Source organism: Chroicocephalus ridibundus, chromosome 1, assembly GCF_963924245.1.
Source record: "Chroicocephalus ridibundus chromosome 1, bChrRid1.1, whole genome shotgun sequence".
In the NCBI taxonomy this organism is placed as follows: domain Eukaryota; kingdom Metazoa; phylum Chordata; class Aves; order Charadriiformes; family Laridae; genus Chroicocephalus; species Chroicocephalus ridibundus.
This window is the reverse complement of record NC_086284.1, coordinates 99579962-99606580: the sequence shown is the minus strand read 5'-3', so window position 1 is coordinate 99606580 and position 26619 is coordinate 99579962. Positions and strand designations below refer to the sequence as shown.

The 26619-nt window shown below is 42.7% G+C and overlaps 1 protein-coding gene across 1 annotated transcript in view; it reads left to right on the top strand.

Annotated features, from left to right (window-relative positions):
- Nucleotides 1-25102, top strand: part of UMODL1 (uromodulin like 1) — a 48422-nt gene extending 23320 nt beyond the window's left edge. Inside the window, exons 13-22 of the mRNA XM_063337307.1 lie at nt 2965-3077; nt 7899-8112; nt 9639-9776; nt 11734-12191; nt 12871-13013; nt 14169-14405; nt 15280-15439; nt 18560-18644; nt 21360-21567; nt 23174-25102. Coding sequence (XP_063193377.1) covers nt 2965-3077; nt 7899-8112; nt 9639-9776; nt 11734-12191; nt 12871-13013; nt 14169-14405; nt 15280-15439; nt 18560-18644; nt 21360-21547 — 1736 coding nt within the window. The 3' untranslated portion in view covers nt 21548-21567; nt 23174-25102. The remainder of the gene's footprint in view (nt 1-2964; nt 3078-7898; nt 8113-9638; nt 9777-11733; nt 12192-12870; nt 13014-14168; nt 14406-15279; nt 15440-18559; nt 18645-21359; nt 21568-23173) is intronic.
- Nucleotides 25103-26619: the final 1517 nt, after the last annotated feature.

Sequence of the window (26619 nt, the reverse complement as noted above, 5' to 3'; positions counted from 1 at the left end):
CGCATGGTAATTTGGCTGCATGAGAAACAAAGCCTCACTCAGAGTCAGGAAAGATGCACAGTTGGAATCAGTGGTCTGGGATGAAGGTGTCGGAAGCTATTTGTTCTTTGTCAAAATTATTTTCTTGCAGGAATCATCTCTTTTTTCCTAATTCAACCTGTCAAAGTGATTTCTCTTTCTGGTAATTTGGCAGTTAGTTTTATCGATGTTACGTTTCTTCATCTCAAAGCAGATGAAGCAAGTCATACAGTGCGCTGAGTGTGGCACATCGAAACATATGCTGCTTGTCCTTTTGCCACGTGTCTTGGTTTCTCCTCCGTGCTCTGGCACCAGGGTACTGCAGCAGCCCCCGCCTCTAGAGTTACCTTAGAGACCCGTGAAGGCAAACACCCTTCCTCCCTATTCCTCTCAGCAGAGGATGGATTAAGCAGAGCCCTGCAAATCCCCTGTGGGGCAGGAGCTGCGTGGAAACCCGGGAGCCACTTTTTCAAGAGCTGTAATTGAGAGTAACTAGGCTGTCAGCGGGGTGCTTAATCTGTTTGTGTTTGGGCAGAGGTATTGCCGCTAATTAGGGGATTTTTCTGTAGATTGGAGCTGGATCGTATTTCGAGGTTAGAGTCAAATTTGGTCTTTAAATTCTGGTTTTGTTGGGGATAGGAATGCTGCTGTCTCTGCCCATTGCTAAATGTATTTTTTCTTCAGTGTGTTAGTAAGTGATATCTATTTCAGTTTTGTTTCTGCTTGCTTTTATTCTGCCTCTCATGCCCTCCACATCTCTCCGAGCCCAAACCGCACTTCCCTCTGCTCTTTCCTCTTCCCCTCCCCTATGATCTCCTGTTCCTGGGAGCCTCCACTCACCCAGCCCCTCTTCTGGTCCTTCCTCATTCCTTTCTCCCTGGAAAACCTCTTTTTCAGCTGCTCTGCTGCTTCTCCAACCTCTCTTGTACCACCAGTCCCTATCACCAGTGCCACAGTGTCCAATTCTCCAGTCCTGCTGAGCTCTGGGCAGCCATGATGATGCCCTTGTTCAGCTTTTGCCTTCTCTCTTCATGTTGTATCCTTTGCTCCGCCTGGCGTGGGTGAGATCTGGGGACACAGCCGGGCAAATAACTGATTTGGGACCTCGGTGGCCAAATGGACGAAACAAGTAATTTTGAACTGAACAACATGTTGTGTTCTGCTTGCCCCCTTTCAATGTAGGGAAGAGTAAAAAAATGTGGATTTTTTAAAAAATTAAAACAAAAAAAAGTTTTGTTTTGTTTTGTTTTGTTTTTCAAATAACAAAATACCTAATATTAACAGCAGAAAAGCAAAGGTCATTTTCCAGCTGGAAGCTGGAAAACAAGTTGAAGAATTCTACATAAGCAAGTTCAGTTTATAAAAACCTGTTTTCTTTTCCTGATGAATCAAATATTCAGCCAAGTGCTTCTGCTGGGAAAGAAGCTTGTGTAGGGATTACGCCTGGCGAACAAGAGGAAGAGCCAGCGTAGTGGTATCTCACTAGCCCAGGGCAGAAAATTCCAAGGGCAAAAATCCATGTTTGGTGGAATTTAACATATAGCTCCTCCTTGTGGCAACATCACTGACCTGGAGGGTCAACCTCAGCTAACTCTTCTTAATGAAGTCTGTTATCTCTTTTAAATGCTGATTGTTCTTTTTTGTTTGAAAATCGTTCAGAACATTTTCCCCTCTTACCGTCAGATAACTGAATGTGGTTTATCACCTAAGTACCGATGTTCATGGGACAACATGAACAAACTGTAGCAAAAAGCAACCTCAAATGCTTTGATCTGTCTGGTGATGGTGAGGGTTCCTTTGGGATCAGAAGTATGCTGGGATAAAGGAAGCCTCCTTCGGTGGCTTGCTTTAAGCAGGCACGACTTTCTCCTCTCCCCTGCAAAGCTTTACTTGATGACTGTTTCTTTTCCTCTAGTACTTGTCCTAGTTCAAAGGATTATTGTCCCCAAAGTGACTAGAGACAGCTTTGATGTAACATGGCCCACTGAGTTTATGCAGAGCCCGGCTTTTCAATTCCTCCTGGTTCAGAAAATGCAGCTAATATGGGAGGCTAAAACTCAATATAGGAGTCTGACAGTCTCAGAGCTGGAACCTGGTGCCTTATATACTGTTGAAATCAGGACAAATTTGTGTAGGGAGGAAAGCAAGCTGGTACATCAGAAAGTAGACTGGTCACGTCACTTGATTCAGAAACAATTTTAAACCTTAGCCAGATGATAGAGGTCTTGAAGTCTTTGGTGAAGACTATCCTATATGCATATAAAACATTGAAATGTTAGATCTTGGTACGCTAGGAGTGATGATCTGTTAGGAGCTGGCAGGCAGTGTGAAGACAATTGGGTGGCAATGGTCAATATCGGGTGGTGGCAGTGAGCTTGCCTGGGTAGCCACTAAAAAGATGCTAGGGATATGAATCATGCCTTGATAAGCCCTTTCTCTCCTGCTTGTGATCACCTTCAGTGTCTGTAGTAACAATGCCAAAACTGGTGATACCGAGAAATAACCTGAAACATTTGAGGCTGCCTTAATATGATTCAGCAGATACAACTTCAGGGAGGAAGGGTACGCCCTGCTGGCGTTCATCTAACCTTAGAATAACTGTCTAAAATGTAGACGTCTAATCCTAGGTAGCTGTCTGGCCTTCTCCTGAGGCTGGAGGGAGGAGCTTGGTGCTGCAATGATCTGCCCTCTGGAGGGACTGGTGTTGCCTCGTTGGGTCTGGAGGGAGCTGTGGCAGCTAGCCGAGTCTAGGAGAGGAATTCAGGTGCCGCGCATAGCCATAGAGCAGCATTTCAGATGCATCCAAGACAGAGCTGGCAGATGTAAGACCTACAGGAGGTCAGTGCCCTTCTTCAGAGTCATCTGGGGGTCAGAGAGGGCAGAGTAAGGTGCTAAGACTACAGTCCATGGAACATGTATTTAAATTGTCTTTTTCTTACTTTGCAGACGTCCAGAAACTTAGTGGCACAGTACGGATAACAAACGTGAAATACTCTCCAGGCTTTAGCAACACAAGCAGTGAGGAATACCAAACCTTTGCACAGCTCTTTGTTGATGAAGTAAGTGGCTAAGAAGGATGGGACCAGTTACCCATCTCAATGAAACCACGTGTACAATCTTTTCCCCGTGAAGGCTGTATGCCACATGTGCGTCCCTTGGCATAGCTGTGAGGGCTGAGTTCCCCTGACTGCCTGAGACTGCAGGATGAGCGTGCAGCTGTGTTTTAGAGTGAGATCAGGATTTGGGGATTCTCTGGTGCCTCCATTTCCTCTGTTTCTCACACCCGGTTGTTGATTTCATACCCTGGCTTATTGATTTCCTCCAGGGGCGTGGTGAAAAGTTAATGGATATTTGAGAAGTGCTCTGATATCGTTGCCCTGCACAGCGGTATATTAATGAACTGTATGATTGTTATTATCCTTTGTCACAGTACCTTGAGAGTGGCATTTCTTGTAATCATCCTTGGTTTTGTTAGCCCTTGATGTGGAAAGGGAGTGGTTTCTTGATAGGTCACCTCTGCCCTCACTTCTAATTAGAGTGCAGGATATCAAAGCACACTGCAATATCAGCTGCACCTTTAAGGCTCTCATAATTCTCGGGAATTGCCTTTGACAGTATCACCCTCCTAATTTCTTAGTGAATTTATCAGAAGTTTGTTCCTGCTGGTGTTTACTCAAACACACCTGTGCTTGGAAAACAGATAGTTATGCAGGGCTGCTTTATTGCCTTCCTTATCTCTCCTTAACTGTCTGTGTTTTTTAGAGGCCTTGATAACTGTGGTGGTAAATCCATCGCTGACAACGGTATGAATTTTTCAAATCCTGCAGAAACTCTCCCTGCGTGCAGAGTTGCAACCTGTCACTGAATTACAGCTGTCTGCAGTGGCTGCACTGACAACAGCGTGCGTTCGAGCCGAGCTCAGGCCAGCGTGGGGAAAAGCGTGATCCGTTTGGCTGTGCTTGATGTTTTCTTGGATATCAAACCAGTTTCCCACTGCTGCGTTACCGGTTTGCACCTTTCTGGATGCGTTAGCGGAGCACAGCTTTCTCCGAGTTGTTTTGGCCCCAAGCTGTCACATCAGGAAAACAGTCGCAAAATGAGAGTGACGTGATTAGCAAAGTGAAAGGGGAGCGATTCTCCACTGACCTCGCACTCGTTCAGCATCGCTCTCTGCCCGAGGCTGTTTTGGAATAGCATAGTATTAATATGGACTAAAATGAATATATTTTCTTCAGTCAGTCAGATGCATTAATCCGAAAAATCACGGATACAAATATATTTGGAAAATTTCTAAAATGATTGCATGACGGAACTAAAGTAAGTTTTGTGTCAGTGTTACTGGGTTCTCAAAGTTTCAAACAGAAAATGATCTCTTGTGATTATAAGGAACTAACTCCTTTTCCCAGTGCACCGGGTTTGTGGATCAGCTGGCGAGATGCATTAGCGCTGATTCCATCTACCTCTGAGACACTGTATATAGGCTGTAGTTGCATACCTACTCTATGTGGTAAAATATGTTGCGAGTGTTTTATTGCAAATCTTGTGTTTCTAGATGCCAAAGAAAAGGAAGTTTAGGAAAACAGAAAGATGTGCATATTTTCTTTTCAGGTTATAAGGGCCAGAAATTGATCCTTTAAAGTGAGGAAAGTTTCATGGGCTTTAAAAGCATTATCAGGTTCCAGTTAAATAAACTTTGCAAGAGATTTATTTTTTTTAATACCTCTTTGGAGTCATCACCTACAGTTCAGAGGATTTATAAATCCTAATGTGTGTAATGTTATTTAGCGTAGAGTTGCCCCAGCACTTAAGTGCCATGTGGCTAAATTGGCAGCACAGCAAATGGAAACACTGTCCTTTAAATAATGTGTAGACGAGAATGAGGTGAAAACTCGAGGTAACAACTTGCACTGTCATCGTCCAGGCTAGTTTCACCATCCTCCTTGCAATGCAACTGAAAACCAACATAGCTAAGGGTGACAGAGTATTTTAGTCTTCTTGGGTTTTGTTCAGCTGCTCTTCTGCAACTGCCAAGAAGAATATCATGGCACTAGGGCTTGTCCTCAAGAAAATGAATCAGGAAAACAAAAGGTTTGAATTGAAAATGCATTCACTGAGGTGCATTAAATTCCTGAGTGGAAAAGGTTGATTTGAATTTGTGTACCTAAAACTAACTGATTGACAAAAAGTGTGAAACTCATAAATGGTATTGCCTTATCAAGGTGAGCCCTTAATTTGGAAGTGACATAGCCTTTGTTTGATGTAGCTTAATGCCTTTAAATGATTGCAGTTAAAGTAACCTGAATGTGGAATGAGTGTTAATACAGGGATTAAGGCAGTTTCATTATTCCAGTGTAATTTCACCCCTTTTATTAATTTGAATTTATCTGCAATTTGGGACATCCTTAAAGCTGCTGGTGATGGTGGCTGTGCCGACGTGTGCTCTAGAACCTTCTCTCTGAAGGTGCAGTCAAAGAACAGACAGGGAGGAGGGTGGGTTTTTTTTTCTCTTTGAGTGAAGAAACATTCTTCATGCAGGGTTCCGTTCAAATTAATGTACCTTTTACTTACTTATTTCCAGTTTCCGGACTGCCAGTGTGTTCCCTGCTCTGCTGGCCACGCAGGCTCCTGTGCAGGTCCCCACAATAGCTCCAACGAGCTGCTGACATTTTGCCTGAGACGTATGGATGGGTGGTCCCCGAAAACCCACCATGTGGTCCCAGCCACAGCCACCCATGGGGTGAGCTGGGCTGCCTGAGCCTGCCACTTCCCTTTTACTCCAAAATCCTGTTGGCCTTTCCCATCCCGTTAGATCGGTTTTAGTGTACCTTCCCTCTGGCCCTGAACTTGGACTTTAGCTGCCTCCTGCTTTTCTTGCCTGAGCAAAGGACATTCCCTTCCCTCGATGCTGGTGTTGATTTTGCTCATGTTCTCTCCCTTGCTTGTGGCTCTTCTCTAGCATAATGATTTCTCCTGGTCTGGCAGTGCTGGTGTTTCCTTTGTGTGCTACAGAAATTGTAGGTAAAATGATGGATTCCGAGATAATTTATTTGTCTAGTAAGAAAACCTCATGCTCAAGGGTACTATATATTGAATATTTATTTCTAAAAAGTTCACTCTTTTTTTCCTTTTTTTCTAGCCCCACTTCATCAACCATTATTTTGATAACCCAGGGTGTGGTACCTGCTGTGAAATCATGTAGCCTTCTGGATAAAGCGTTTTGTAGTGTCACCTAGTGGCTAAATACAAATAATGTGAATGTCCCCTTGACACTTTTCAAGTTCTGAGTCCTGCTATGTGAGGAAAAACATGAATAAAGACAGAAAACAAACAAACAAACAAACAAACAAACAAAAAGCCTTAGGTAAAAAGAAGCACTGATAAAATAAAATATTCAGGAGACAGATGAGAAGGGAATACATGTGAAATCGGGGGTGGGCTAAGAGGATGTCACAGGTGTGCATTTAATTTCCAGAAGTTCAGACAAGAACTATGAAGGATGAAAACTTGTGGCTGACCTCCAGATTTTCAGTACATGCTTGTGAAACAGCAGAAAGAGAGAGGAGAAGGAGGCCAAGAACCCCTTGGCTTGGTGCAATGGGAGATTTTGGGGCTGAAAAGGACAGAGTATGGTCTACCCAGGCTTTCGTGGGGCAGTTAGCTCTTTCCATCCTCCCAGCTCTCCCTGTGTGCCCCGTGGGACACCGCAAGGTTTGCTGTGTGGGACTGCCAGGTGCATGGGAGCCCTTTCCAGGTACACGCAGGGGGTCTGCTCCGTGCGTGTTACTTTTCCACCGAGCGCATGCAACACACATCAGCTCTGACAACTCAGGAAAGGGTTGCAGCACGCCTGCAAAATCTGTGCCTGTCTGCAGGGCTGGATAATACATAGCGGGCAAGTAATTTGGGGCTGGATAACACACAGCAGGCAGGTAAGTCAGGCTTGGCGCGGCGGTGCGCAGGAGCTGTGGTCACCCGGGAAAATCCAGGGCAAAATGCACGAGCTCTGTGCGTGGATGCAAGAGAAATGAAACTGCTTCTCCTGTCGGCTCCCACCACTGACCCTTGTTTTTCCCTGGGATCTCCTTGGTAGGAGTCATTGCCTACACCCCTGAGCATTACATTAGACCACTGACATTAAGCCATTTCCTAGTCCGGCTCTTGGACTCTCGAGGAGGACTGTGAGTTGGGGCTGTGTGCCCTGATGACAGCCAGAATTTGCAGAAATAATATGATACTTCTCAGGGAAGACTTTAATGAAATATTTCTGAAATCAAATGGAAGACTAGCTTGATGGGATGTTGAACTTTGTGTCTGTGCTGATTAAATGAAACACCTTTCTGTTTTCTTTATCCTGGTTTGGACATTTTAAAAAGAGGCGTTATTTGCTGGGCTCTGGTGAGAAATCGGCCGTGAAGAAAGGCTTGAGGGTGGTCTGCTCTAAGCTTTAATGCACCCGAGCTGAAGCAGCCCTCTGAGACATATATGCAGTGTGGAGAGTCAGGAGACATCTCCACTTCCATCAGCAGCTCCTCCTCATATTGCGTTGCCCCCTCTCCCTGGAGGCATTTTGAGAGGCAGAACATGAGAGCTTCCCTGCACTCTCCTCCCTTGCTGTTACCAGAGGCAAGGACTGTGCCAAATGGCAGATGAGGTATCTTAATCACTTAGCTTGTTTAATATTCATGGTTAAATATATACCATATCCTTCAGCTGCTGTAGAGTGGAAACCTTATAAAGCAAAAGGTCAATTTTCTGTGTCTCCCTTCAAGAGTATGAACCACAAATGTAATGCGTAATGCTTTCTTCTGGGCAGTGTACAAAGCCTAAAATGTAATTGCTTCTATTTGTCCATCTCCACATGCATTTTGTTTTTATTCTAGGTACATAAATCTCTGCCCCTTAAGGTTCTTCAGCAGATGGATGCTGGTCTGATTAAAGTGTTGGTAAGGGGTATTACTAATGGGAGCACAGTGGTAAGTTTCAATTTACTGATTGCAGAAGATGTGGATATCTACTACATCATCACCACTTTTCGTGAGGCTTTTGAACACAGCTCCTATTTCACAGTTGACAAGAGCAGTCTCTCCATAAACGGTAAGGAGCAGCTTGTATCCCAATAGTTCTTCGGAACTAGAAAGATGACAAAGCCTATTATTAATTTGTGCTTTTTGAGGTGAAAGTATCTGTAAATTGGATGAAAAGCAATTCTCTCTCCTTATATTGCTCCTGTTTATCCATCCAATAAGCTTTTTCAGGTAACATCAAAAGATGAAATAAGGAGTGAGGTACTCCTGATCCAAAATGACAAAACCAACCGGTCTTTTTCTATGGCTAGCATTAATTTTGTAGAGAAGAAGATATGGAGATGTTAGAAGGTTTTATAAGCTACCAGTGGAAACAGGTCTCTACGCAGTCATAATTAGCTCTGTTTAAAATAATTTTGAAACACATTACCCTCTGCTTTGCACTGATAATTTCGCATGAGATAGAAACCCCAAGAAACAAATACATGAACATGTGAATTCTTCTGCACCGGGAGTATGTGTTTTCCTCACACACCTGTGGGCTGGGAGTTCAGATGAAAGTCCACACTTTACCAAGACCAGCACAATGGCTGATTGTACAACTTCTTTTCCTTTATATGTAATTTAAGTCGGTAACAAGAAATGTTATTCTTGTGACTAACTGCTGTTGAATTCTGTTTCGCAAGTCAGTGTCTCATCTATAAAATACCAAATTCTATATCATTAACATGGTACATTTGTACAAAGAATATTCTTATAAGATGTCAATTAGAATATCATGCAAAATGACTTGAGAAACTTGTATATGGTCTGTCCTGTGAATTCTCTTTGCCTGTTACCCTCACAGCTGTGAATCCGGAAAGTTACATATCCCATTAATTAGTAAGATCATGACTATCTTGCAGTAGAGCTTTGTAGAGTTCCTGCCCCGCTCAAACCTGTGCTAGAACAAATTATTTGGTTCAGAGACAGGTCTCCATAGAACAGGTGGTTAGTGCTGCTTTCTGAGTCCTACCTATGGTGGGACTAGGTGGTGGTACACACTTATTTGCACAGTTACAATTAGATCTTGGGAAGAGAAAGGGAAGTAAAGCATATTTTTCTTTCAAAAGTGAAAATTTTGTCCAGCTAAAAATTAAGAAAGCAACTAGACTGCAACTTGGACCACTCATGCAACTCTCCTGCTTCACACATGCTGGGCATTTACTAACCATCTCCTCAGAAGTGTGGAATGGGGGAGGCAGCTGAGGAAGCACCTGGGGTTAGAAGCATCCCCTTGGGCTATTGATCAGTTTAGGAGGATAGGAGCTCTGAAGCAGGGTGCCTACATTTCAGTGAGTATCTGCTGATCAGCATTGGTAGCACAGCTCCTGGAGGGTTTGTCCGTGCCTTGCAATTAGCCCTCTGGGCTGTACTTCTAGTATCCCACATCTTCTGGACCCAGCAGCTGCCTGACAGGTCCAGTTGAGTATCACACCTAAGAGGTGTAATCCCACCATGATATCATGGTGATACGACCATGCTCCAGTTTCAGAAGCATCAGATTTTCATTTATAAGCTCTCCACCTTTGTCTTTTGCTTAAATATACCCAACAGATTATGATGAATGCAAAAGCGAAGAAGACGACTGCTCCCCGGATGCATCGTGCCACAACACACTTGGGTTTTACCAGTGCAGCTGCAATGAAGGATTTGCTGATGTGCATCCAGAAAGGCCCGGAAGAAGCTGTAAAGGCAAAAAACAATTCTATTATTGAATGGCTAACTGAATGCTTAGGACATTGTAGAGAGGTTGGTGCTAGTCTCTTCTCACAGGTAATTAGCAATAGAACAAGAGGGAATGGCTTCAAGCTGCAGCAGGGAAGGTTTAGGCTGGACATTAGGAAAAAATTCTTCACAGAAAGAGTGGTCAGACACTGGAATAGGCTGCCCAGGGAGGTGGTGGTATCACCATCCCTGGGTGTGTTTAAGACTCGTTTAGGTGTTAGGGGATATGGTGTAGGGGAGAGCTTTGTTGAGTGGAGTTGATGGTTGGACTCGATGATCCCAAGGGTCTTTTCCAACCTAAATGATTCTATGATTCTATGATTCTATGATCTGATCTTTACTGGATCATGGTCACACACACCACAGGTCTTGAAATTTTGCCAGGGATGAATTTGATTCATTGTTTTCAGCTGGATCCTAATGGGAAAAGTCTTGCAGCGGACTTTAAATATTTCTGACTGTAATACTCTGTTATGAGAGTTTACTATATTAATATTTAATGCTGTCTTTGTAAGGTTCTTTTAACAGTTCTGTTTTCTCATATTTTCCATTAAAATTAAATAGGATTGTCAAGATTATTAGTTATTTTCATTAGCAGTAGCAGAGGGGACAGCAGTGATAATAGGGAAGGTAACAGAAAGCACTAGGTACATGGTTTGACTGCTGTATGGCAGAAGGTTTGAAATGTTGGTATTACAAACTACATTTTTGTATGAGTCAATTCATCTAGTTTCTCTCTTCCCTTAAATCATTTGTTAGCTGACATATGATGGGTCTTTAAGCTCCTAAATTCTTTTAGGCTTCTTCAGTAATTTATATTTGTTTTTGTAACCACAGTGATAAGCTACTCTTTGGCTGAAGTCACAAGGATTTGTCAACTGATACCAGCCTTTGCTCAGTTTTGTTTAACTGAGATATTTAGCGTTATGATAATGAGCTTTTAGGAGATTCAGTTATGAAAGAGCTCAGACTTTTCTTTTTCTTCCTCTTACGTGAAAATCAGCAACTTTTTAATTTGAGGCATTTCTGAAAGATGGGGAGTTCCAGAAGGATATAAATGTATGTACAGATTTTGTGTTGCTTGGGAAATAGATGCAGTTTGTATATACAACCCATTAAAATTACTTAGGAGAATTTTTGTGCAATGAGACACAGAGTTTGTGTTTTACTGCAAACAGAGTTCATTAGCTTGGTGCTCTTTAAATCAGTGGTGGATGAATACTTAGGTTGTTTCTACCAGCAAAGAGCTGTGGGGTAACCCCAGAGCCTCTGCTGGATGCTGGGTGTTTGGTGTACACATTGACCTCAACCTGTGCTCCCCCTTTTCCCCTGCTTGCTTTCTTCTTGAAACCATTAAAAATAGCTACTAACACATTTGTTCAACTCCCCACTGTGTCTCTCAGGACACATATGTGCAATGTGGGCCTGCTACCTGAGATTTGTCCTGCACTTCCCCCAGAACGGCCTTTCCAAAGTGCTCAGGGTCATATCTTTTGCGTACCAACAGGTCACAAATGGGGCCAGGTTTTTTAACAAGCTCTGCTCCTGTTTTTACCCCACAGCCAGAAGTATGCAGTCTCCTACTGTATTAGGCAAAAAGATATGAACACTTGCCGAGCAGCCTACAGCTGGGGATCTCTTGCAAGCACTGAGCTTCCAAAGATGAAAATACATGTTTTACTTGACCACATTAATTATTGCAGCTCTCAGGAAGTAAAGCACTTACAGGCACTTTGTGTATCTCTTGCACTCTTTCTTAAAAAAAGCCACAGCTTTGGCAGTAAGTAGAGCAGGTTAAAAAAACAAAAGCAGCTAGTTTCCTGCCAGTAACTGGGATTTTCCTCCTAAGGGCTTGCTCTTACCTTATAAAATAAATTTGAATCTGTGAATTACAACAATACCTTTATTTCTGGTATTTCTTCAGCATTTTCTTTCAGCCAAGAGGAAACACTGACGGATAAGAAACCTGTACACAACACAGTTTTACCTGTGACATCTTTGCAAACTTCAACTCATGTTTCCTCCCCTGCTTCATTGGACTTCTCTACCGCTGAGCGCAAAGCTCTGGAGCACACCACGTTCTCCAGCGTGGTGCTCTCTCCTCTCCCCATGGATCCTGTGTCTACTCCTGATGTTTCTCATCAAGCATCTCCTGTCCCACTCGTTAAACCTGCCCAGGAGATTTCCATTAAAGATGCAGTGAGAGTGTTCTGTGAAATAGAGAAGATCATCCTTGCTGTCCAGAAGAGATTTTTGCAGCAGGAGTCTATCCCTGAAACCTCCTTGTACCTGGGGGAGCCTCGCTGCAACGTGAGCATCAGCAACAGCACTCACGTGGTGCTGCAGGCAGGCTGGAGGGACTGCGGCACCGAAGTTGAGACTGTAAGTCCCTTGAGCCGGTGAATATGAAGAAGTCCTGGAGCATTTTGTTTTGGTCTTGGGGGTGGAGTGAGGAAGGGGAGCAGTGGCAGACCAGTATACTAGGAGTACAATCTATTAGTTGCTGAAACGTTGGACAACAAAGTTTCTTTGGAGAAAGAAAAACCTTTCCTGGGAGTGGAAAGTTACCTCACTGTTTGGGGAGCAGGGCAAGCAAGAAAGAGAAGGGGAATCTTTGGGATCAGGCAGCAAAGCTCAAGGGCTTCTCCAAACTGAGAGCCACTTCCCATGTCTCTCTATGTTCCCTCTGCAGTTGTCAGAAGCTTCTCTTTTCTTAAAAGCAATTTCATCATCATATTTAGACAAATACCCCAGTTGCTACCAGTAATGGGGACAAAGAGCAATAACTATCACTTTGGATCCCAAACCAAACACTATGCTCAGGTCATGCCCAAGTACAGAGATTCCCTTGTGGAGCAGACCGAGGAAGAGGAGGAAGGCCAGTGGATTTTTATTGTCTCAATGTACAGCAAATAAGATAATAGAGGTTTAATCTGTTTGATTCTCGCAGCCAGGAGAACGGAGAAGTCCTAAGCACTTGAAGCTGGTAACCCTGTAGCTCTGTTATATCCCTAGATAATACAATGGTGTTCACAAGTTGTGCTTGCTTTCTGTGTTCCAGAACATGACCAATACCGTAGTGAAAACCATCCTTCGGAATGACATTTCTGCTCAGGAAGTAATCCACCACTTAAAAGTTGCCAGTCCCATTCACTGTGTGTTTCAAAACGATCTCTTGACTTCCTCTGGATACACTGCAGAAGGGTAAGTAACGACTCTCTCTGCTTTGAAATGCTGTTGTGCAGCTGAGCACTGCTGCATTGGAAAAATCCCCAGGGACCTTAGCTGTATCCAGTGACAGTACTTGCTATGCCAAGTAGTCTGCCATCCTGTGAGTCCTGTGCTCAGGTGATCCCTGCTATGGGGTTCTCTCCCACTCCATCTGATGTCTCAATAGATCCAACAGCCAACAAGACTGGTGATTGCCTGGCTAAGCCACAGATGAAAATGAACCTTTGGGAGCTACAGGTACAGGTTCGGGAGCCAGAATTCCTGACTCCTCTTTGCCTGCCTGGGCAATCATGTGTCGCAATGGCAGTATTTTCCTGCTTTTGGAACATAACAATGATGTATCTTCTCAACTGATGTAGGCATGCAGACTGCTATGTGCATGACGAGGATGGCAATTTTTAACCCGCACAAATCCTTATTCGATCAACTTGGAAAATAGAGAAGACATGTAATGCAAATACATTTTTATGAAAGGCCTCATCTTCAAGTAGGAGGGAATCTCATCCACTGTTCACAGAAAATCAAAACCACGCTCAAAGAAAGGGTGGCAGCACAAGCTTTTCTCTGATGGTGACTGTTCTGCTTTTGTACAAGTGCAGCTCCTCTCTCTTGCCTAGCACCATGCTTAAGCTATCATCAAAAAATCCACTTTCTGTTTCCTGACCTTCCAGAGATTGTATTTTCCTTTCCATCCTCCTACAACGTCTTTGTTGGGCCCCTTCTCTCTGAGCTCCATAATTTTCTCATGTCCTTCACTTACTGTTCAGATTTGTCCTTTCTTAATTTTTTAGGCTCTACTCTTCTTCACTAAGCCTTTACTCTCCTTACATTTAACTTTAAGGCAGCTCATAGTCTTGTTCCCCTTCAGCTCCACTCAAATATCCTTCTTGGCTCTATTTGTTTTGCCAGGACATTCCACCCTTTGTATTTTCCCACTTGCGTTTCCATGCTCCCTACCTTCCCAACTAAAAACGTGGTACATTTTCAGCCTCTTGAACAGTGTCTTAATATTCTAGACTGCAGATAACTCTTCATGACTTTAATGTGCAAGAGGTGGAGAAACAGGCACTGATTTATAGAAACACAGTCAAATTTGTGGTCTTTATAGGAAGTTAATTGTTGTTTCAGACTTTACACCATCTTTGAGGATTTGCATGGATCTGGACACTTCAGAACAGAAATGCAGTTGTTCATTGGAAACTCCCCAATACCAAAAAATTTCAGTGTCTCTGCCAGTGATGATGTCCTAATTGAAGTGGGGATCCAGAGAGCAGACAGCAAGCTCAAGGTGGTCCTCACTGACTGCTGGGCGACTCCAACTAATAATTCAGTGGATCCCCTCTCATTTGCTTTTATCAGCAACAGGTATGGCAATGCCACTTGCAAATAGCATGTGCCGCACATTTAGATCTTCTGGTGGCGCTGACTGGTGATATATAATATTTTAAATATATATTTTAATTATATTTTAAATGTCTTTTTTATGTGTTCTCATCATTCATATATACTGTCCCTTACCATTCTGACTGGTCACACATTCTTTGAACAAGGAAGGTAGGTAAGAAAAGAAAATGTTTTCAGAGGGTAATGAGGTAGTTGTTTGAGTTTAGTTGTCTTCCTCATAGTTTTGTAAAGGAATAATACTTTTGACCTGAGGAAATAGGTGGTTTTGGCAGTAAGTCGTGAAAGAACATTGAAAAGTGTGTGTTTTTTCTCTGTGGTTCAGATATTACCAAGAGCTTATGTGACTTTCATCAATGAGGATGTAGATTAGTTGATTCCTATGTGTTGTGACTCACAAAGAATATTAATGCAGCCTCTGGTAAAAGAGATTTGTTCTTGTCTGGATCCCTGATCTCACCCCGATGTTGTATTCCCTGGGCTGACTCACGACCGTAAAATACAGGATAGTCCTTTTGCTCAGTAACAAAAGCTATTCCTTTTAATATGACGTTCTTTCACTTTGTGTTTGGTGAAGCCAAGTTTGAACCCTACTTTCTGTCACTCTTCCCCTCCTTTTCCAACTCTCCAACCACTTCTTGAATCTCCTATTCTATTTGGATACTGTGAGAATAAAGCAGCAAATAGCCCCTTATCATCCCTGCACTGCTGGAGAGTTGCTTCATGGAGGGTTGGTCTGGCTTTCTAAGGGAGCCTTACAACCCGAGTTCTGTGCTATAACCACAATATGCCTTCTATAGCCCTAGCTGCTATGTATGGTTTTTTTTTTCCTTTTCAGCTGTCCCATCCCAAATACATACACAACACTGCTAGAGAATGGGAATTCAAGCAAAGCGCAGTTTAAGATGAAAATTTTTTCCTTTGTCAACAATTCTGTCGTTTACCTACACTGCAAAATACGTATTTGTATGGAGACACCAGGAAGCACCTGCAGGACAGTAAGTGTTTTGCTCCGATACGCTATTATTCTCTGACATGCCATATGCAATCCTGCTATGGAATTGAAGGAGTAATGTTTCCAAACAGGGTTTAAAATAGCTCTTGAAGTTTTCCTTCATTCTCTGCTAAGAGCAAAGAGGAGTAGGGAAAGAACTACAACCGTACGGAAGTGTCCACCTTTCTTCCTGTTCCTCATCCTTGTCATTAAAAGCATTGAGCTTGCACAGAAATGAGGAAATAAAAGCTGGGGAACCTGAGAACTGAACCTTTCACCTCTGCATGACGGTGGCTAGAAGGAAATGAATAGAAGCCACAATGAGATAGGCTGTGCAGAAACTTGTCAGGTCAGGTGGACATGCCACAGAAAAGTGAGCACCTATATTGGCAGTGTCAGCAGGGAAGTCTGAGTAAACTGTTTTGGGATGTTTTTTTGTCCTTTCTTCCTCCACCTTGAGATTTATTTGCCTCTCCAGGTCAGAGTTTAGGTGCTAGGAAAGGAAGCTCGATGGCGTGAATTTTCTAGGGCTGTGACTGTATTAGAGTTTATTATGGCTTTTAAAAACCCTATTGCTTTTTAAAGCAATAAACCAAACAACGTTCTGATAGCAACTTCAGTTTCTAACTGTCTGTGTTCCAAAGCATTGCATTGTTTCTTTTTACTTCTAAGTAAGTGATACACACTGCTTCATCTAAAAATGTGTTGCCAGTATAGAAATAACAAAAAATAGGTTTTGCTGATGGATTTTTTTTTTTTTTAATTGATATCAGACACACAGGAATTCTCCTCTCCCTCTGCCAATCTTGCTGGCTCTTTTTTTATCAAGGATGTTTTCATTAACAGTTTGGTGTTGCTCCATTGTTTAACACTTTCCTCTAGCTCTAAATAACTCAGCTTGAGCCCATTATAAAGCAAACGATCTCTTCCTAAAAGATTAAAAATGGCTAGCAGAAGATATTTGTTTCCTTTCTCAAAGTATAAAGCTTCCTCCAGATAAAAAAAAAAAAAAAAAAAAAAAAAAAGTAGAGACAGGAAACACGACTGACAGATGGAAAGATGGCTCCAGTTTTCACAGCTGAATATGCATGTTAAAAATCAGTGCTTCAGCAACCCCCAGCCTGTGGCTTTCTTTGGAGGAGGTGGTGCCCTCCCCGGGTTCGCTGTGTGCCCTGCTCAGCTGAGGAGGGACATGGTGGTGGGTGCAAGGCAGGGGAATAAGAAGGATGGGCAGGACAGGGACTGTGTGGGCTGGTGTGGCTGCTGTAAGGAATCAAACAGTTGCTTTGCTAGGAGCCGCTGGGTTTGCAGTTAGAACAGGCTTTAGCTGTGTGGATTAGAGTGCAGGGACACGGTTAACTAAAGGACTGGCTTTGATCTGACTTACAGGGGTCAGCGACGGCGTAATTCTGCTAGCCCAAGATGAGGTTTGTTTGGGATTGACATCTGCAGTAAACAAGGCACAGCAGGGTTAATCAGTGAGGCCCTCTGCTTTCATGTATTCTATATTATTCATTTCTATATTATTCACATATATGTAAGACATATTATTATTCTACGCAAAATTTCCCCCCTATGAAAAGTTAGTGAATTCAGTATCTCAGATAGCAGTTAAAATGTTTTGCAGAGAAGACAAGTACTAGACGCATCTACAAAGGATGGCAATGGCTTTTACAAAGAAGGGAGGGGGAGCCGCAGGAGGTGCAAAGACCAAGGAAAATTGGAGCAAGAACAGACTATACTTGGAAATAATGTGAGATGTCTGGGCAAGTGCCCAGTGTCTGGGTTCCGATCCTCTGATCTGTCTTCTACTCTGGACAATACTGACTTGGTTCAGGGCAGATTTACTTCAACTCTTTGCTCACCAGATTGAGAGTTACATCTTCTATTATTTCTTCCTGCCCAGTCTTTTTATTCATTGTTTTCTTGTCACAAGACAGTAAGGTGCTCTAACGTTTAAAGTAGAAAAAAATAGACAGGCTGGGAGCAACGTAGTGAGAAATGAGTAAGAAGCATGACTTCGAATGGGAAGAGGAGCAATGTGTCACCACCACGCATATGCTTGGTGGGATGTGGTGGCTCCATGGCTACGTGGAACCAAAAAACCATTGACATCAGGGAGCAGCTATGTAACCGTATTCCCTCATGGCTCCACCTAGCTGGGAAAACTATTCAAGGGTAGGCCAAAGTCGCAGCTACATGGGTGTTCTTCTGGGGGCTGACCCAGCTAAAGACACCGTTGTTGACAATGGATTGTAGAGGTTTTTCAGTGTAACCAGGCTGGTAACACTGGTGAGACATTCTTGCATAGACAAGCTGGTAAGACACCCTTGCCCTTCCCTGCTTTCCTTTGCTGGTTATTGTATGGTACTGCAGTTTCTTTGTTTTTATGTGCAATTCCAGGAGAACCACAGTATCTTTTGAATACCTTCAAAAGGCTACCGTTCCGGTCAGAGACCTTTAGGTTGCAACTTAAAACAACAAGGTAGCAAACAAACTGAACCGTGCCACAAGGGAGTGTGCAGAAGATGAGCGTGTGCTTGTGTATTCTGCAAGTGCTGCTCACGCAGAGCTAAAGCAGCTAATCCCCAACATTTCACAAGGCAGGGCTTTCAAACTAGTAGTTCCCAGCCTAGTAGTTCACATGTCACTGAAGCATTGTGCGTTGCTTCAAAATGACACACAGCTTGGCAGGGGCTGAAAGTTGCCACTGCTTTTGCTGGTGCTGGTTGTAGTATTTGCTGTGCCTGCCGTGGGCAGCAGAAACATCCAAACAAAGATGTTTGCAAAACCCTGGCATGCAGAAATAACGAGAAGTTCATTCTCCTGTAAGGGTTTCTCTAAAACAAACAGAAAGTTAATGAAAGGAAAGAGATTGTCTGCGTGAAATGTCTGTTCTCAGCAGTGTTTTCCAGTGTGACCAATTACAGATTTTGTATGGATGTTTCCCTAATGCAATTTCTTTTGAACTTCCTGCTGATTTCAGTTTAACAAACCATAACATTAAGAAACAAAACCCCTTATGAGTGAGAATAGCACTGGGCTTTCACATACTCATCAGAAGGCTTTGTATTTTTAATTAGTAAGCCATATTACTTGTTGGAGTTTGAATTGATCGTTGCAGAGATGCCATGCGGTTCGATCCCTGAAGACTGGTGAAACCATCGCTATGCACAGAACATCCTGGGGACCCCTGTGTAAATCGGCTGGTGAGTTATGAATAGAGGCTTACAAAAAGAGGACACAGAGTAACCACCATTTTTAGATTCCTTTTCACCGGTAAAGGAACCTGAAGACCTGTGATACAAGGTTTTCATGCCCCTCTGCATATTTTTCTGAGGAGCAGGCGTTCTTACCAAAGCCATGTGGCAGCGTGGGAAAGCATGTGGCCTCCTTGGTGAAGTGACTGTCAGATTGTCAAGGGAATGTAGAAAGGGAGAAGATAACGTGCTTTCTGTAGCTATTTGCACAGGGTAGCAAGTTCAACAGCCACAAAATCAAACAGTTATTACAATTGTAAAGTGTGAAAGCAGCTTGGCTCTTTTAGTTTGCATTCAGTTTTTCGTGTGTTTACTGTTGTTAGACTGCAATTATATTGAGCTCTGAAGTCCAAAATAAGAGGAGATAAGAGATTGCGTTGTCGTGTTTCCTTAGACACCCTGCTGTTGACTTTGTTACTGCCATGGGGGAAGGCGACAGAGCCTAGCTGATGCTCAGCACCTTGGTTAATCTGGTGGAGTGGTACAGTCAGGTTACAAGAGAGCGAACACCAGCCCTGTGTACAAGCAAGGCTTAAGTTGTTATTCATCTGCCTCTTCTGCTTTTACCCCGAGTGATGATTTCAAGGGCAACTGTGGCCCCTAACATTTTCAGTCACTTGGCCTCCTCCAGCCTCCTCATATCTTATTACTGTAAAATACTCATTGAGAGTGTTTGTATACAACAACATCAGAGTTTTAACACATGGCTACTGTCAATAGATGGAAGTCACCCCCTTTCCTCCTACTGGTTGCCTGCTTTGCCAGTCAGTTAATGCTCTTCTGGCTGTGGAGAGAAGTTAATGCTGGACTGTTAATGGATTCAGGGTATTTTTTCTCCTCTGCCATGATGGTCACAATGTTCCTTCAGAACTTGAAACAGGCTGTGACTTAGCATATTGTATTTTTCTTCTATTTTATGCAATTATTAATCTGTTAGAATAGGCCTTCGGTGTTCATTTCTGAACTAGTTCTTTTTTAAAACATTTTAAAAATTTAAAAAATTAATACAGCTTTCTTTGTACAGCACTTACATTAAGTAGATATCCCTTCCATTTTCACTGGAGACCCCAATGCATTTGTAATATTGAAAAATACTCATTACATAAAAGGAACTCTGGAGAAGGGAGCTTTATTTGGGTTGTGCTACATCAATTCCTAGGCAAAGGTGGCACTACAAGATGTTGTCTCCTATTTCCAAGTGGATGCTCATATTGTGTTTTAAGTGTGAGGCTAGACCTAGACAGTGATACACACCTCTGTGTTGAAGGAGACAACATGAATTATGATGTCAGGTAAGCTGCTGCAGTGAAACATGAAAAAAGCTTTAACGCTCTGCCTATATCTCTTGGCCACATGCTATAGCAAAGACGACTGATACCTGTCCTCAGGAAGGCCTGTTCTGTCTCTGCCTGGCCGCAGGCTGCCATTTCCACTGTGCATTTTCATTTTATTCCCTTGTTTCACAGTGAAATTCAGAAATAAACCTCAATATATTGTGCAAGAGTGCTTTGGCCTGCCTTGAAATGATGCCCTGGAGGTTATGTAGCTTGGACACCGCGGTTGCATACCTCTGTGGCTGCCAACAATGCCCTTTGGACAAAGTTCTTGTCTGTAATTATGGTCAGGCATACATAAGTACTTGTCTTCTGTGCACCTCAGCTACTGCACAAGTGGTTGGCTAAATAATTGCTTCCTTGAAAAATGTATGCAAACAACTAGATCTTTTTGTAGGTGCATCAAGCATTTACAAGAAGGAACTAGAAGTGTGCAAGAGTACACGCACAAACATGAATAGAGGCATAACACGAAAGGGACAGGGGATTCTGCTTGCAGATTTGGACAGACGCGTGGAATTGTCTACATGTGAACCAGGCGAACACATTCTGGCAATGGTCGGTGGAGCTTAGCTAGACAGCTGACAACAAGGGACTTGACTCCTGCCCACACATAGGCATTTATTGCTCATGACCCATGGAGCCCCATTCTCTCCTTCCCCTCAGTGTCTGGGTAATATTCCAAAAGACTACAGGTCTCCTGCCGGTCCCATGCCATGTCTGCCAGACCCTTGGGCTTCTCAGGTGGCACTAGATGCATATGCTCAGGCTACAGAATTGAGCCCATGGTGACCACTTCAGTGTGACTTGCTTACCTATCTCCATGACTGCCCAAGCCAGATCTCTGCTGACTAGAATGGGAGCTTAGAGACCCAGCACACACAGAGAATCCTTCCCTAAATACTTTGTGTTTAAAGAGGTGTTGCATATGAGATAAAAGCAAATCAAGTGGTTTTCAATAATCATAGAGTAATGGGGGCAGGATTGAGATGGGAGAATGCTTCACCTCTAGGGTCATTCTGAAAGTAAGGCTCACCAGTGCTGGTCCTTTAATTCTTATTTCAACAGAAAATTGTAGAGTCAAATTCCAAAGACACATCACACTCATGTCTGGGGGGACTCTACACCTGTATGTAAAAAGAGAACTTGGAGTGTGGCTCACAGACCTTTGCAGGAGAATGACCCTCCCCAAAAGGCTGATTCACTTCTGTATTACAGCTCTGTGCTTCAACATGCATGCTGGCTAATTTGTAGGCAAAGATGGCTCCTTATCCAAGGGAAAGATTTAGGAAAGTAAATGCTTTTCTCTTTCACCTCTCATTTCTTTTAGCATCTGATTTGAAGAGAGAGAAGGAGGCTGGTATGGGAGTTGGTTACATCATCCTCATTGTCTTTGCTGTGTTTGGTTTTGTGGTGGGAGTTGTGAGCCTTCTCATTTTCCAGTACCAGCGAAAGATGGGAAGGTACAACTTTAGAATCAAGTCTGACAACTTCAGCTACCAAGTGTTCTATGATTAGTGACTTCCAGGTTACCAGATGTAAGTACTGGATCATGATCAGTTACTTTTTTTAGCTGTTTATCTCTTCCTGAAATGGTTAAATACTTGCAGATGAGCATCCTCTGTTTAAGGGTATTTAAACCTCTGTCCTGTTTGCTGTGGGTGAAGGTCGTAGAAGTAAGAATGAAATCTCTACTATTCTTTCGCGTTTTCAAACACTGCAGACTACAGAGAAGGAAGACAGCCTTCTCTTCATCTTCCTTCATGGCTTCAGTCTCAGTCAGAGTAGATGACCCACCACTTTAGAACACCAATAACTGTTTCCACAAAAAGCATATCACTTTTGGTTTTGAATCATGGATTAGTACAATAAAAGAGAGAAACTTTACCACTCCCTTTATAAATCTGCTTCAGAAGCTAATTTTCTTCAGCAGTTATCCCTTTCTGCAAAAAAATTTTTTTTTTTTTGGAGGGGGTATTTTTCAAGAAAATAGTGGGATGTTAGACGTAAAGAGCTTGAAATATTGGTAATGCTTACAAGTGCCTGCAGAGAGTCTGAAAAGACAGCTCTGAGGAGTGTTAGCCACTACAACACGTTCTGCCTCTGCAACTTGGGAAGTTAACACTTTTTCCAGAATGCCACAGGATTCAGCACTTTTTCAGTAAAATGAGTGCGTTCTAGCTGCTTCACCACCATTTGTATGTTTGTTGCTTTGAGAGGAGGAGAGATAGGTGAGAAAGCTGGCTTGCTGAAAAGAACACCTTCAACATTGCTTCACAACTCGAGGATGTTTACTGCAGATTTGATCAAATTCTGTTTCTGGGAACAGGCTTATTTGACATTGTTACCAGAGTTAGTCAGTAACTCTTTCCTGATGGCGGCCTCATACATGACAATGCAGCTGCCATGACCACAGTAAATTTACTAGACTCATCATGATGGTATTTGCAGATAATTTAGTTTGCCTTACTGAGTACAATAATGCTTAGCATATATCACAGAGAAAGGACAGGGAAGACTAAACCAGCTGTCTGCTTGTAAATTCTTGAATAGTCACTATTGCCTATAGCTTCCCTAGTCTTACGTTACAGAGACCACCCTCTGTAGTCATCTGTGGGCAGCTCCTAGGAGATCACTGGAGATGAGGGTGATGCTCTGATTGCTTCCCAAAGGCTGGGCAAGGCTGCCTGTTGGGAACCCAAAGGGAAGGCACCTGGGGGTCCTCGGTACAGCTCCAGCAGCTGTACAGTTCCATCGTGACACAGGTCCCACTGAGGAGCCGTAATACACTGTAAAGGGCATATCTAGGTCCATTAAATGAAAACTTATGTATGAAGTCTCTGAGCCTCTCCACAGAGAGAAGAATGGCTTGTCTTCATTCATCATTCTGCTCTCACGAGTAGTCACGGGTGATTGCAACCCTTGATAGTAATGGGAATTCTGGAGTTGGGCAATGAGGTTGTAGCATAAAGGATATTGTCAGGCTCATAATGCTTATACCTAATCAGCATGTTAGAGTCTCAGGTAATGACTCTTTTTAGATGCTGGAATTACTCAGCTCTTCTTTCCTATATATTTACTTTCTTTGGAAGGTAGCAGATTACCTTTCTCAATCATGATTAGTTTGGTTTTTATTTTTTCTAGTTGGATCACGTCTCATCACGTGGAGAAATGAAGCTTGTCTTCACTCAGCATTTGGCATTCATTACTCTTCACAGTGGTGGTTAGGACTGGTTGCAACATTGACTCTTCCAAATTAACGTCACATTTGAAAGGCTTCTCTATCCCTCTTTTTTTTTTTCTTTTTTTTTTTTTTTTTAAGCAATCTGGTTCTTCCCTGGTGTCCTAAGAACTATTTGTCACTGCAGCTCCAGGTTGAAGTGAATTTTGTTTTTTTTTTCATGGATAAAATAGAAGGGAAAAAAGAAAGATTTCTTCATGGTTCTCTGTTCAGGTTCCAAGATTTGTCTCTCCCACTGTGACACGTTGCTATGTGCCCACCTTAGCATCACCTGTGACATTACTTTTGAGAAGCTGTGTGTTTCTATAAATATTCCAGGAAGTAAACCAGCAAACCCTTAAGAGAGATCTGCTTTTTAGTTTGTAATTCACTATTTACTTAAGGTGAGGTTGAAACTTTGAGCTGTAACAACGTTGCAGACCTATTTGTGCAACGCCTTAAGTATACAAAAGCTGGAGAACAAGTATTAGATTTGCCACCAAATAAAGAAAAGGCACCATGAATCTGCAACTTAATCTACTCAGAGTGTTCTTCAGCATGAGTTTTGAGATTCGATCGTAAATTATTTAATCCAGGACTCATGGGAAAAAAAAAGAAACTATTTTTGCTGCTGGCAGCCCATGTTTTTCAGAGAAGTCAATTGGTACCTATGTGTTTTGTTTAATTAGACCACAATGATTGTGCAGTTGAGCCCCAGAGTGTGCTGCCCACCCAAGTAAGAACACTCCAATTTCAACAGAGTAGTTATAAATTTGAGCTGTTGCAGCAGCAAAGGTTTAGCTTACACGGTCCATCGGATACAAGAACAGTCTGGTCAGCTGGATAAACTGGAATAAAAATCTTTTCCACACGGTAAGCATCTTCTGCAGGACTCTTTTGCGGAGCACTCCTCACTCTGCTGCCCCAAACCTCCACTTCAGTGAACGTGTTAGAAGACGGAGAGTAAAGCAGTGCGGTTACTTGTCCCCACCACCCCTTGGTTCTGATTGCTGCGTGCGCTCACCCTACACAGTGGTAATCTCTCCTGTGTCTGGGTTACGTGTAATTTAGTAATTTACAGTGAACAAGCTAATTCCTCTATAAGCTCAATGGAACCATTACAAATAACTCTCAAGTGGAAATTGGCCATTAAATTGAACTTGCAAATACTCTTAGTAGCCATAGCATTTGGGTACTGATATTTAGGTACAGAATAAAATTGCAAAGCTGCTTTTCTAACCCCCTAGTCCAATTTCTGATAGGTAATAAGATTACTGGGTAAAGGACTTCTACATTTTGCAAAAGGTCATAATGATTGATCTTAGAGGTTATATATACACCTTTTAAATGCATTGATATATTTCAGAATAATCATTTACATTCTGCTTTTGGTTCAAGTGAATCTATAAGGAGTAAAAATCTTTGACTTGTCTTTTCCTTGCTGAAACATCAGTTACCAGATCCTGATATAAAAAAAGATCCATTCGGTTGCAGTTCACTACTGAAACTGCAAATTATCTTTGCAATTTTAGAGTCTGATGAACACAGACATTAGCTTATTACTATGTAGGAGTCTCTTAACTTTTGCTCAGTTTGCTCTCAAATATATAATGTGTTTACCTTCTGCACACAGTGAAAGGATAAGCTATTTTACTATAAATATTTTTCTGGTTTTTAGTACTTACAATCCTGAACTGCTTGAAAGTGACTGGACTAGAGATTTGCCTGTTCATTTCGGTGGAGCTAAGCCACTTACAAAAGCGGAGCATTAGTCTTCAGGATGAAATGCAAAGCAGTAGCATGTATTTGGTACCTTGCATGCTCAGCAGAAACTGCTGTTGTGACTATCTGAATCTGTTTAGCGGAGTTTTGGTGTCTTAATAAAAGCACTCTCAAAACTTATTGTTGACTTTTGTACTGTTATATTTTCCTCTTATGATTTAGTCACAGGTATACCTTAGTACCTGCATTGTGTGGCTGTGGCAGCTTCTGAAGAACTGTTCAAGTATCAGTATAATGTTCAAACATCACTCAAAATACAATACACGACCTTATCCAAACACCAATGGACTGCAATTACCAACAACTATGTACATACACTTACTAAGGGTCACTTTCTTCAACATTACAAAAGGCAAACAAGTTTTCAGTTGCATGCTTTGCAGCAAAGACAACCAATCGTATTCAACATTCCCAGTCCAATAATAGTATTACAGCAACATGGTGATCCAGCCTGAAACTAGTGTCACACCAGCCTCCCTGGACATTTGATTTGTACAGTTCTGACAGCTGCTCCAAGAGCAGCATATTCAGAGCTTACCCGCAATGAAGCTCACCCTGAGGGCATTAGTGGACTTGACTGGACCCAAGTGTGAAAAGCAGGGAAGAGTATCAGCACTTGCTCCAAATGCTTCTTTTCTTATCCCTGTGCAAAGGTGTTGCACAGCTGCCACCCATTTTTTTTATTTGTCTTTTTTTTTCTGTTCTATGTTTCAGTGGCTATCAATCACTGTTTTCTCAACACTGTGTCCCATTGTGTCCCCTTTTCATGCCAAGGCACAGAACAGATTGTTTGGTTGAGGTATCATAGAATCACAGAATGGTTTGGGTTGGCAGGAATCTTTAAAGATCATTTAATCCAACCCCCCTGCCATGGACAGGAACATCTTTCACTAGACCAGGTTGCTCAAAGCCCCATCCAACCTGACCTTAAACAATTACAGGGATGGGGTATCCACAGCTTCTCTGGCCAACCTGTTCCAGTGCTTCACCACCCTCACCTTCCTTATATTCGATCTAAATCAATCTTTCAATTTAAAACCATTGTGCCTTGTCCTGTCACTACAGGCCTTAGTAAAAAGTGTCTGTCTTTCTTATAAGCCCCCATTATATATTGAAAGGCAGCAATAAAGTTCCCCAGAGCCTTCTCTTCTCCAGACTGAACAACCCCATCTCTCAGCCTTTCTTCATAGGAGAGGTGTTCCAGTCGACTGATCATTTTTGTGGCCTTCTGGACCCACTCCAACAGGTCCATGTCTTTCCTGTGTTGAGGGCTCCAGATCTGGACGCAGTACTCCAGGTGGGGTCTCACCAGAGCAGAGTAGAGGGGGAGAATCACCTCCTTCAACCTGCTGGCCATGCTGCTTTTGAAGCAGCCCAGGATACAATTGGCTTTCTGGGCTGCAAGCACACATTGTCGGCTCATATCCAACTTTTCATCCACCAGTATCCCCAAGTCCTGTGCAGGGCTGCTTTCAACCCATTCATACCCCAGTCTATATTGATACTGAGGATTGTCCCAACCCAGCAGTAGGAGCTTGAACTTGGCCTTTTTGGACTTCACGAGGTTCACATGGGCTCACTCCTCAAG